This window comes from Pelophylax lessonae, assembly GCF_965119305.1.
Source record: "Pelophylax lessonae genome assembly, chromosome: 2".
In the NCBI taxonomy this organism is placed as follows: Eukaryota; Metazoa; Chordata; class Amphibia; order Anura; family Ranidae; genus Pelophylax; species Pelophylax lessonae.
Window position 1 is genome coordinate 294,891,098 of NC_138769.1, and position 13,088 is coordinate 294,904,185.

General features: G+C 46.5%; 1 protein-coding gene across 1 annotated transcript in view; it reads left to right on the forward strand.

Annotated features, from left to right (window-relative positions):
- TMEM167B (transmembrane protein 167B) overlaps positions 1 to 13,088 on the forward strand; it is a 28,529-nt gene that overhangs the window by 13,065 nt on the left and 2,376 nt on the right. Inside the window, exon 2 of the mRNA XM_082244743.1 lies at positions 11,793 to 11,924. Within this exon, the coding sequence (XP_082100869.1) occupies positions 11,793 to 11,924 (132 nt within the window). The remainder of the gene's footprint in view (positions 1 to 11,792; positions 11,925 to 13,088) is intronic.

A 13,088-nucleotide genomic window follows, 5' to 3' on the forward strand; every position in this document is an offset into this window, starting at 1 on the left:
GCGCCATCTTAGATGTGGGCGACATGCCTAGTAAGGGCAGCGGCCATTTTCCCTGTGACTTTTGTCATAGGCTTTCAATAGACACCTTTTCTCTTGGCTTTAGGGCTGGCCTCTAGCGATGTGAGGTCACTTCCTCTTTCTCCTGTGTAAAAAATATATGCTGACAGGATGGGGATTTTTGCTCATATCTCGGCCATTATTAGACCAAATCGAATTCAGTTTTTTTGCTAGAGTGTTTTCACAAGGAGCCTCATCTGTTAGTGCAGATTGCAGGGGGGGGGGGGGGGTCCGCAGAATAACAGATTTAAAGGGCCAGCGTCCCTCTCTTAACTTTAAGGCAAAATGGACTCCCAGGAAAACAAATTCCCCGCAGACCTGGTGGGGGCTTCAGGTACACCTGAATCCTCCTGAGTGGGATGAGGAGGAGTCTTCCTCCCTCGGTAGCGCGGTAACGTGCTACGGTGGACGCTATCATTAGCGCCATTAAAGAAGCTCTTGTTCCTTAAGATGAGCCATCTCAGTCACGTAAGCGGTCTGCTTTCGGGTTCGACTGACCCCATAAGTCTGGTCAGGCTTCTACCTGCCCGGAGGAATTTCACGAGATTGTAAATGACCTGTGGCGGCGTATTAAGCACATTTTGGTAGTGCCTAAGCGCTTTGCTGCCCGCTATCCTTTCGCGGAGGCAGTAGAAAAACGTTGGACGGTATTACCAAAAGTAGATCACACTGTGTTTCGGCTGAATAAGTCCACCTTGATGCCAGTGGAGGATTCCCCGGTCTTCTGGGATCCGGCGGATAGACAGGTGGAGGCACTCTCCCGTCACATTTATATGGTGGCGGGTTCCCTGTTAAAACCTGTTTTTGCTTCTGTGCTGGCCTCTCAGGCGCTCACGGTATGGGGCAAGGGGCTTCGCAGCACCCTGGTGGCAGATTCGCCGACTGTCCTTGCAATGGTTGATCAGCTCATCCAAACTGGGATGTATCTGTGCAACGCGGCTTTAGATGAAGCTCCCTTGGTCGCACGGTTGTCGGCAGTGGGGATCGCGATCCGCCGCATTATCTGGTTAAAGAGCTGGTCGGCTGACCACGCTTCCAAAAAGACGGTGTCTGAGTTTCCCTATGAGGGGGGTCGTCTTTTTGGGGAAACTCTGGACGGGTTGATTAAGGGGCTCACAGAAGGTAAGAGTACTCTGTTGCCCCAGATCACCGAGGGTAAGTTCCCCCCCCCCGCGCGCGGCGGGGACCCTCCTTCAAGACCCAACGTACTTCGGGACGCAAGAGAAGGATAAACCCTTCCTCCCCCCCCCCCCCCCCGGGTGGCCAGAAGAAACCATGGACAGGTAAGCGAAAAGCCAGACAGTCTGGCTCGGCGGCCCGGTCCACCTCTGCCTGAAGGGACGCCCTCACCCATTGTCGGGGTGGGGGGACGTCTGCGTTGTTTTCAGGAACCCTGGTTGTCCATCATTCAGGACAGGTGAGTTCCGGAACTGATTCGTTCAGGGTACAAGATCGAATTCCGATCTCGCCCCGCAGACAGGTTCTTCCCGTCTAATCTCAAGCTGTCTCCCGATAGTCTCAGAGTTCTCATGGGGGCAATGCAGGATCTGCTTACCCAAGGAGTCATTGTACCCGTTCCCTCAAAGGAACGTTTTCGCAGTTTTTACTCCAACCTATTCACAGTGCCCAGGAAGTAGGGCAAGGTACGTCCGATTCTAGAAATCTCTGAACTGCTGTGTGCGGGTGCAGAAGTTAAGGATGGAATCCATCCGGTCGGTGGTAGCATCATTGAGATCCGGGGACTTCCTGGCTTCAATAGTTTTGCAGGATGCGTATCTACCAATCCCAATTTTCGAGGGTCATCAGAGATATTTCTGCTTTGCGTTGGCTGGGCAGCACTATCAGTTTGTGGCGTTGCCTTTCGGCCTCGCTTCGGCTCCCAGGGTCTTCACCAAGGTGTTGGCTCCGATACTAGCTTTACTGCTTTTTTGGGGGGCATTGCGGTCCTCGGTTACCTAGATGACCTCTTGTTCAGGTCGAAATCATGGGTGACCTTGTCGAGTGATCTGGCAGTGACGGTTCAGACACTCCAGGAATTTGGGTGGACCATCAATTTTCAGAAGTCAGCACTGACTGCCTCAAATCGTTTTCAGCATCTGGGGATGGTCCTGGATTCTGCTCAATCTCGGGTCTGCCTTCCGGAGGACAAACTCAGCGATCTCTCCTCTTTGCAGACCTGCATGCGAGTTCTGGGCCTGATGGTCTCAGTCTTCAAAGCAGTTCCATTTGCTCAATTTCATACCAGGACTCTGCAAGCAGAGATCCTGGACAGGTGGGACTGGACACCTCAGTCCTTGGAAAGGAGAATTTCCTTGAGTTGCCTGGTGAGGTCGGATCTCTTGTGGTGGCTCCAGTCGCCGTCTGTGACACAGGGCCAGTCTTTCCGGCCTCTGTTGTGGACGATTTTCACCACAGATGCCAGCCTGTCGGGCTGGAGAGGAGTTCTGGGCACACTTTGTGCCCAGGGGATCTGGTCGGCAGGGGAGACCTTGCTGCCGATCAATGTTCTGGTGCTCAGGGCGATAAAGCTTTGCCTATTCCGGTGGTCATCTCAGCTTCAGGGGTGTCCGGTCCGGATACAGATGGACAATGCCACAGCCGTGGCATACATAAATCACCAGGGGGGGCACAAAGAGTGCCCGGGCGGCCATGGAAGTGGCCGAGATCCTGTCTTGGGCCGAATCGCATGTACCGGCGATATCGGCTGTTCATCTGAGTCGCCAGACCTTGGATCAGGGGGAATGGTCCCTGCATCCGGAGGTGTTTCACTTTCTGTGCGCCCGGTGGGGGACCCCGGACGTAGATCTGTTCGCGTCCCGTCTCACCAAAAGGTGGAAAGGTTTGTGGCCAGAACTCGCGATCCTCTGGCGGACGCCGCGGACGCGTGGTGGGGCCTTGGCACCGCTACCGGCTGGTCTATGCCTTTCCTCAGATTCAACTGCTGTCAAGGTTCCTTCGCAGGGTGGCGTCGGAACAGTTGTCAGTAATTCTAGTGGCCCCGGACTGGCCTCGACGGTCTCGGTAAGCGGACATCGTCCAGATGGCCGTCGATCCTCCCTGGCGGCTTCCGCTGCGAGACGATCTTTTGTCACGGGAACCGATCTTCCATCCTGCTTTACAGTCGCTGGCTTTAACGGCATGGCTGTTGAATGCCAGGTCCTGAGGGATAGAGGCCTTCCGCAGGCGGTCATCCCTACTTTGTTAAAGGCTCGCTAAGCTGCTTCCAGGAAGATTTATCACCGCGCCTGGATAGCGTATATCGCTTGGTGCGAGGAAAATGGTCTTCTTCCTCGTTCCTTCTCGGTGGCGAAGGTCTTGGCCTTCCTACAGTAATGAGTTGATCAGCGTCTGGCGCTGACTACGGTCAAGGGCCAGTTGTCGGCCTTGGCCATCTTTTTTCATCGACCATTGGCCTTACATTCTTTGATCTGCACCTTTTATTCAAGGGGTGCGGCACTTGGCTCCCCCAAGGAGGGCTCCTTTGCCTCCCTGGGATCTGACTCTGGTTTTGTTGGTGTTACAAACATCTCCTTTTGAGAACATCCGAGAGATTCCTCTGTCTGTGTTGTCACAAAATGTGGCCTTTCTGGTGGCCATCTCGTCGGCTCGCAGAGTGTCTGAATTAGCGGCCTTGTCCTGCCGTTCTCCTTATCTAGCACTTTATAGAGATAAGGTGGTTCTGCGACCGAGTCAATCTTTTCTTCCCAAGGTTGTTTTCTTATTCCACCTTAATGAGGATATCATGTTGCATCGCTGTACGCATGGCCCAAGAATCCTAAGGAGTTTGTCTTGCATTCTCTGGATGTGGTCCGGGCGGTATAGGTCTACCTGTCCGCCACGGAGTCGATTCGGCAGTCTGACTCTCTATTTGTTCTTCCTGAGGGATCTCGGAAGGGATCGGCCGCCTCCGCGGCGACCCATTTCTAAATCAATCAGACAGACGTTTGTTCAGGCCTATTCTATCAAGGGTCAGGTTCCTCATTCTACGAGAGCTGTTAGTGCCTCTTGGGCTTTTCGTCATCTGGCGTCTGTGGCTCAGGTGTACAAGGCGGCGACATGGTCGTCCGTGCACACTTTCACAAAGTCTTACAAACTTGACTTTTGGCATCTTCGGATGCTTCCTTTGGCCGCAAAGTTTTGAGTGCGGCAGTTGTTTGAGGGGACATTAATTTTAATGTCTTTCCTTGTTGGGGTGTTTTTTCTGGGTTTGTTTTCAGTTTTTTCTGTGGGCTCAGGTTGTTACTGGCCCGGTTATTTGTTACCTTCTTATCTGGTTGCATTGCTTTCCCACCCCCTCATACCTGCACTGCTTTGGGACGTCCCATTAGTGATGGCTAATACCATCGGGTGGCGACTCTCAGAGGACGAAAGAGAAAATAGAATTTTTGTAAGAACTTACCGTAAAACTATTTTCTCTGAGTCCTCTGACAGTCGCCGCCCCCACCCCTCTGGTTTTTGGATCTGGGGGTTGTTGCCTTCCGGTACTGCTTGCTACGAAACTGAAGTAATATCAGATTGGGTTGCTGGTAATGGCTGTGGGATGGCCCCCTAGTGGCGTGCTGAGGTACAAAAGTTTTTTTGTATTAACCTGATAATTTCTGCCTAGCCTGCTCCTGCAGAGTGCGCCATTACCCATTAGTGAAGGCTAATACCACGACTGTCAGAGGACTCAGAGAAAATAATTTTACGGTAAGTTCTTACAAAAATTCTATTTTTCCATCAGTCCAGCGGATGGGATTGGATGAGAAAGGACAGGCGGTCCGTTCTCATCCGATTCCCCCATAGAGGACAGCGGGGATCTGACAGCTCCCTCTCCGCACACAGAGCGGAGACAGAGCTGTCATCCGCCTGCTCAGCGGGGATTGGCGTATCGATCCCCGATGAGCAGCGCGGAGGCGGACCATGTGAAAGTAGACTAATTGTTAACTTTATGGTAAAGATATCAATATACCAAAAAGAAAACACAGGAATATATTTTCACCCCTTACCTTTTATTTATAAATTATTCGTTTTTTTTTTTTATACACACTTAGATGCTTTGAATACATGAGATGATCCTACCTGTAATTAATGTCAGGAGGATTCCAACATAGGTATATTAGTACTAATGTGGATTTGGTCCCACCATATGGCCATATCGTGCTCAAGCCCACCACTACGTCAAAGTACCCCATTATCAGTGGGTCCTACACTATCCATAAAAAAGGGGTGAATCCAGCCTCTCTAACCCTTGGAGACAACACTCCTTGCTGGGAGAGATGGGCTAATGCACTACAAGGGACTCCTCCTATATCTACTTGATAGTGGACGCTGATAGAGTACAGGCGTGTGTGGGGGGTGGGGTGCTCAACCTCAGAAGTCTGGTCAGACCGAATACATAATAAACAAGCAACAAATTGGGGGAGCAAACCCTGAACATGTATATCTAAAGCCGGTGCAGCTATGGACCAAGCAACATGTATATTAAAAAAGAATAGCGCACACATGCAAAAGAAATGACTATCAAATATGCGCTATTCTTTTTTAATATACATGTCGCTTGGTTCATAGCTGCACCGGCTTTAGAATGTGGGGCTCTGTAAGACCCTTAAAAATATGACTCTGGCCTGACTTTGGACATTTACACAATGCCTACAATGCTACATAGGTCAGCGATGGCTTATTTTAACCGCTTCAATACTGGGCACTTTTACCCCCTTCCTGCCCAGGCCACTTTTCCGCTTTTAGCTCTGTGTGATCGGCTGTGATTGGACACAGCTCGTTGCATGGGTAAAGTGCCAGATTATTGACTGCTTACCGAAATCGGGGTTGCGTCCTGTCCCCAGGATACGGCACCCCCACAGTGAGACTGGAGTGACGTCTGATAATGTTGTTCCAAAATGAGAGGGGATCCTGCCCGCTGTCATTTGTCTATACAGGGGGTGGGAGGGTGTTAAGGGTTATTCACTGCTTGAATGAGGCAGAGAGGCACGCAAATGACCTCACAATCTTCAATTCAGTCAATCAGAGGAAGCCTTGTATTCATTCATAGTATACAAATCTCCCTGTGAATGGTTGAGCAGCGCTCAACCTGATTCGATCTTGTTCGAGGAGTGGGACAAGAAAATCCCATCCCACTGCTACAATACATCGCTGTATACTTTAAATCTGAGGCTACATACAGTTTTCCAATATTTTCTTACATACAGCTTTACAGTAGGTGCGCTGCATCAGATCGGATGAGAATGGACAGACGGTCCGTTCCCATCCGATTGCCCCATAGAGAACAGCGGGGACCTGACAGCTCTGTCTCCGCACACAGCGTGTAGACAGAGCTGCCACCCTCCTGCTCAGCGGGGGATCGGCGGATCGATCCCCCGCTGAGAAAAACGGAGTCCGCCGATGGACTCCCATGTGTGAAAGGGGCCATTAAACTGAATATCTGAAATTGCCTGCTGTTGGGCTAGACTGACCAGCTCCTGAATATGTTTAATGTTTTAAAGCCTCTTGTAATATTTACATTCTAAAGGCAATGAATAATGTTTTACCACATATTTTCTTTATGTATACTGTTCAGTAGTAAAAAGTAAAATTTTTATTTTTTTAACTAGTTGCTGACTGCCCGCCGCAGCTATACTGCAGCAAGGTGGCTCGGCTGTGCGAACCGACGTACCCGTACGTCAGTCGCGCGCAGGGATGGGGGGGGGGGTGCCCACGTGCCCCTGTGATGTTCTGATTCAGAACAGATCAGTCATCAGGTCCAGGCCAATGATTTTTGGCCTGGACCTGGTGATCGATTCTGGCCAATTGCAGAGCGTCCTGTGCCTGTGTAAACCGAGGCACAGGATATGATGCAATCTTCTCTCCTGGAGCCCTTTTCGGTTCCAGTGTGAGAAGAGAGAACATCTACCGTGAGTACACAAACATTACACTGATAACCAGTACACATAGGCACACATTTAACCTCCTGATCAACCCCAGTTAACCCTTTCACTCCCTGTCAGTGTCCCTATATACAGTATACAGATAAATTTACTGATCACTGTATTAGTGTCACTTGTGACTTCAGTTAGTGTGAGAGGCAGTTAGTGGTAGTCCCTGATAGGTTTAGGGTACCCGCCATGTATCCCCTAATAAAGATTTAACCCCCTGATCACCCCCAGTTAACCCATTCATTGCCCTGTCACAGTGTCACTATTATAGTGTACAGATCTTTTTTCTGATCACTATATTAGTGTCACAGGTGACATCAGTTAGCATTAACATTAGTTAGCGTCAATCCAGGACAGCGTCAGAGTGCCCGCCACATATATAGTAATACATTTTAACCCTTTGATTGCCAGTGACACACGCTCACTAAACACCTCCATTACTAGTATAGTGTCTGAACGGATCAATATCTTTGACCTGATCAGAACTATACTAGCGTCCCCAATATTTTAGTATAGTTTTCCCAAAACGCAGCGTTAGCAGGATCATCCCCAGCACCTGCGTTTCTGGCCGCCTTGCTTTCAAACTGTTTCTTTCCAGCAAGTGTTCCAGATATGGGGTCAAGATGTATAAGCTCTGTGACAGGGCAACAGGCTATACATGTAGTTTCTGGATTTAGGAGGGAAAAGATAGCAATGTGGAGTCCCCCAACTGCCCAGACTACATAGGGAGCAGTGGCGAGATTGTTTGGGACTTGATGTCACCCTTTTATTCGGAAAGGGGTACCATTTATACGTGGACAATTATTACACAGGTGTGCCACTTTTTAGTCACATTTTTGATTTTGGAATTGGCACATGTGGCATCGTGTGACCTAATTGCCTGGGCTTCACCCAACGGCTTGTACATTCTTGACTTTGACGGGGGGAGAGAGCCTGCTTGAAGTGTAATAAATTGCTTGCAGTAAAATGGAGGGACACACGGAATGTTTTTGTTCTCTCCTCCTTTCACGCAGATACAACCTTAACATGGGAGGGGTGGACTTCAACGACCAGATGATGGCGCTGTACTTAATTGCTCGTAAGGCCAGACGCTGGTAGAAAAAAAATTTCTGTATACTTATTAAAATTGGCTCTGCTGAACGCTTATGTGCTATACAAAGCGTCAGGCAGAAGTAGATCCTTCCTAAAATTCCAGGAAGAGATCATTACAGCCCTTCCGTATCCAGAAGGTGCTGTGGCCCAAATTAACAATCCAGATGCAGTGAGCAGGCTGCATGAGAGGCATTTTCTGGATGTCCCCCTTGGTACCCCAACCCAAAGAACACCCCAAAGAAGATGTTGTGTCTGTAGAAATCGTGGATATAGGCGTGACACCAGCTATTTTTGTCCCCCCCTGTCCTGGCCAACCTGGTCTCTGCATTGGGGACTGTTTCTGTCGCTACCACACACTAGTAGGTTATTAGTAAAGGGTACTTTATACAATACTGTTATACTGTAATGTTTTAGTGTTACTGTGTTTTATTGTTAACCATTGTTTGTCTTGCAGGTACGCCCATCAGCTGCAGCACTGATTTGTTTATTCTGACAGCAGCGTCTGCTCTCATATACGTAATCAAAGATTGCAGCGCTGTAGGAGGTGATATCATCACCGCAGTGAAAATAAGAGCATACATGGCGAATAGGAGATGGGGTGGACACAGAGGGCATATCTCCCCCATGCTTCGCCATGTATTTTTTAACACTTTTCTTGGCAGAGGTTTCATCATCCACATCGATCGATGCGAATGGAGGAATCTGCTATGTTTATGGGCTGAAGGAAAAAAAAGAATATTGCATGCCCTTAGAAAACTTGAAGGCAGTGATTGGTTTTAGGGTCCTGTATGCGGCTAGACTTCCAAAAGGTCTCACATATGGGGTATCCCCATACTCAGGAGAAGCAGCAGAATATATTGTGGGGTGTAATTCCACATATACCCATGGCATGCGTGAGCAATATATCATTTCAATGACAACTTTGTGTAAAAAAAAAAATTAAATGTTCAATGGGCTCAACATGCCTCTCTGGAAATTCCTTGAGGTGTCTACTTTCCAAAAAGGGGTAATTGGGGGGGGGGGGGGATTGCACTGCCCTGCCATTTTAGCACTTCAAGAAATGAGATGATAGGCAGTCAGAAAGAAAACGTTGCGTAAAATTATTATTATTATTATACAGGATTTATATAGCGCCAACAGTTTGCGCAGTGCTTTACAGTATGGGGAAGACAATACAGTTACAGTACAATTCAATACAGGAGGAATCAGAGGGCCCTGCTCGTTAGAGCTTACAATCTAGAAAATCCAGTACAGGTCCCTCTCAAAAAATTAGCATATTGTGATAAAGTTCATTATTTTCTGTAATGTACTGATAAACATTAGACTTTCATTGTTTTAATATTGATGATTTTGGCATACAGCTCATGAAAAACCAAAATTCCTATCTCAAAAAATTAGCATATCATGAAAAGGTTCTCTAAACGAGCTATTAACCTAATCATCTGGATCAACTAATTAACTCTAAACACCTGCAAAAGATTCCTGAGGCTTTTAAAAACTCCCAGCCTGGTTCATTACTCAAAACCGCAATCATGGGTAAGACTGCCGACCTGACTGCTCAAGCAAGAGGGTAAGACACAGAAAGAAATTTCTGAACGAATAGGCTGTTCCCAGAGTGCTGTAACAAGGCACCTCAGTGGGAAGCCTGTGGGAAGGAAAAAGTGTGGCAGAAAACGCTGCACAACGAGAAGAGGTGACCGGACCCTGAGGAAGATTGTGGAGAAGGACCGATTCCAGACCTTGGGGGACCTGTGGAAGCAGTGGACTGAGTCTGGAGTAGAAACATCTAGAGCCACCGTGTACAGGCGTGTGCAGGAAATGGGCTACAGGTGCCGCATTCCCCAGGTCAAGCCACTTTTGAACCAGAAACAGCGGCAGAAGCGCCTGACCTGGGCTACAGAGAAGCGGCACTGGACTGTTGCTCAGTGGTCCAAAGTACTTTTTTCGGATGAAAGCAAATTTTGCATGTCATTCGGAAATCAAGGTGCCAGAGTCTGGTCTGGAGAAAGACTGGGGAGAGGGAAATGCCAAAATGCCTGAAGTCCAGTGTCAAGTACCCACAGTCAGTGATGGTCTGGGGTGCCATGTCAGCTGCTGGTGTTGGTCCACTGTGTTTTATCAAGGGCAGGGTCAATGCAGCTAGCTATCAGGAGATTTTGGAGCACTTCATGCTTCCATCTGCTGAAAAGCTTTATGGAGATGAAGATTTCATTTTTCAGCACGACCTGGCACCTGCACACAGTGCCAAAACCACTGGTAAATGGTTTACTGACCATGGTATTACTGTGCTCAATTGGCCTGCCAACTCTCCTGACCTGAACCCCATAGAGAATCTGTGGGATGTTGTGAAGAGAAAGTTGAGAGACGCAAGACCCAACACTCTGGATGAGCTCAAGGTCACTATCGAAGCATCCTGGGCCTCCATAACACCTCAGCAGTGCCACAGGCTGATTGCCTCCATGCCACGCCGCATTGAAGCAGTCATTTCTGCAAAAGGATTCCTGACCAAGTATTGAGTGCATAACTGAACATAATTATTTGAAGGTTGATTTTTTTGTATTAAAAACACTTTTTTTTTTATTGGTCGGATGAAATATGCGAATTTTTTGAGATAGGAATTTTGGTTTTTCATGAGCTGTATGCCAAAATCATCAATATTAAAACAATAAAAGGCTTGCACTACTTCAGTTGTGTGTAATGAATCTAAAATATATGAAAGTCTAATGTTTATCAGTACATTACAGAAAATAATGAACTTTATCACAATATGCTAATTTTTTGAGAGGGACCTGTATATACACTATAGTTTATAGATGCTAACCAATAAATATACTCTTATTGAGATTTATTTATTTATTTATTTTTAACAAAGACCTGTAGCTTAATACATTTTCGCCTAAATGTATGACAAAAATTGAGTTTATTGGATATTTTCTATAAGGAAAAGTAGAAAATTTAATTTTTTCTCAAGATTTTTGGTCTTTTTTCGTTTATATCACAAAAAATAAAAACCGCAGAGGTGATCAAATCTCAACAAAAGAAAGCTCTAATTGTTGGAAAAAAAAGGACATAAATTTTGTTTGCGTACAGCATTGCATGACTGCGCAATTACCAGTTAAAGTCACGCAGTGCCAAATTGCAAAAAATGGCCTGGTCATTAAGGGGGTAAAACCTTACGGGCCAGAAGTGGTTAATATTATTTTCAAGTAAAAGATCTGCAGTATTGGTCAATAAGTGCAGAGCTAGTTCTGCGTTGTCTTTTTAGATAACTCAGCACATCACCTGCTAGTAATTGGTACTTTCGGCACCTGTCAAACATCTCCCAACCACCAAGGTTGAAAAGCTTAGTATACAATTTCTCTGTTCTGTAGTTAGTATGGCATGTCCTGCCGACTAGAATGTTGTGTACAACATCTGGACCACGTTTAGCCTTTCACTTAATAGCCTCCCCTGGCAGATTCTCCAGTGGGAAAACAACAACATCCCATTAGAACCTTTTACAATACAGACACTGAATGTTTTCCTAACCCCCCCCCCCCCCAATCTCCAATTTGAATATGCTCTTAAAGGCCAACTCTAAATTTTAATAAACTATTAAAAAAAGATCCACAGTTGTTGTTTTAAATAGGTAGCTAAGTTTGCAATACTCCACTCTCTGATGCTTCCTGGAGCAAAGCTTGTGCTGGGGTTTTAATGATTTCTAGTAAAATGAGTATTTTTCTTTCTTGTTAGCATACTCTCTGGACGGAATTCTGGTCTTCTCTTTGCTCTTTATCTGCACCTGCGCTTATTTCAGGAAGGTTCCGCGATTACGCACTTGGCTTTTGTCTGAAAAGAAAGGTGTATGGGGAGTCTTCTATAAAGGTAAGTGAACATTACAGCACTGGTAATTCCTGGAAAGTGTCACAGTACTTATTCAAGCAGAATTTCTGTTACTAAGTTATTCTACCATTAAGAAATTGCCTAATTAATGATTAAACTAAGCCACATTTAATTACCTGTCTGAGAGAAGAATTGTCTGTATTGCCTTTACCAACCAACCATGTTCTTCCTTATCTTCCAAAGGTCTAATTGAAAATTAATGTTTGGAATTGCTTTTTGTAGGCAGTACAGGTAATTCAGAAATGATCATTTGTTGTTTGTCTATTTGTTGCAATAGCAAACAAAGATCATTTATTTGCACCTCTAAATTTCTATAGATGGATTTCAGAATAAAGACAAAGAAACGTATGTTGAAAACAAGTTTTTGAGGATGCAAGCTCTGAAGCCATCACTTTCATCCTTGCTTTTTACTACTGGCTCAGTTTCTCATCTGGGAAGTTTGCAGATTAAGATTATTCTCTTCTTGTGCTGTAATCTTGTTTTGGACATTTGATTAATAAAGTAGTAAGACAAAGGCGATGATGCATGAGTTTCCATAATTTGGAGCCTATTTACATTGTGCTGTTCTTGTGTGTTGGGTTAATGCAGCGTTTTTCAACCTTTCAGTCAAGGCACCCTTTAAAATTGTGCATAATTTCAGGGCACACTAGTCCGAGGGCTCGTTCACACCAGGAGCTGCTCACATTTTTGCGCATTCCAGCACTTCCTTTTTTAATGAGCTGCTTTGTGCGTGTGAAATACACAAAAAAGGTGCTGGAATAATTTTTTAAAAGGCACCACACCAATACACATGGTACTTCGGTACCATGCATTTTAGTGGGCGCAAACACATGCATTTGCTAGATGCGTGGGAATGACATTGAGAATTGATGGCCCCTGTGTGTGTCTGTAAAGGGCATCCCTCCTGCTAGCACAAATCCCATCCCCTGACCCCCCCCCCCCCCCCTGCACATATTCTTTTCCTCTTTCCCCCTTCTAGCACAAAACTTCTCATTCAACCATATCCCTATAATCACTACAGGAGTAGTGACAGTAGCAGAAAGGAAGAGGGAACCGGGAGGAGGTGTAAACTGTGCTCGCCCCCCCTCTCCAGCTCCTCTCCCTTCTGTCTGTATTCGGAAGTTAAAAGAGAACATTGTCAGATCG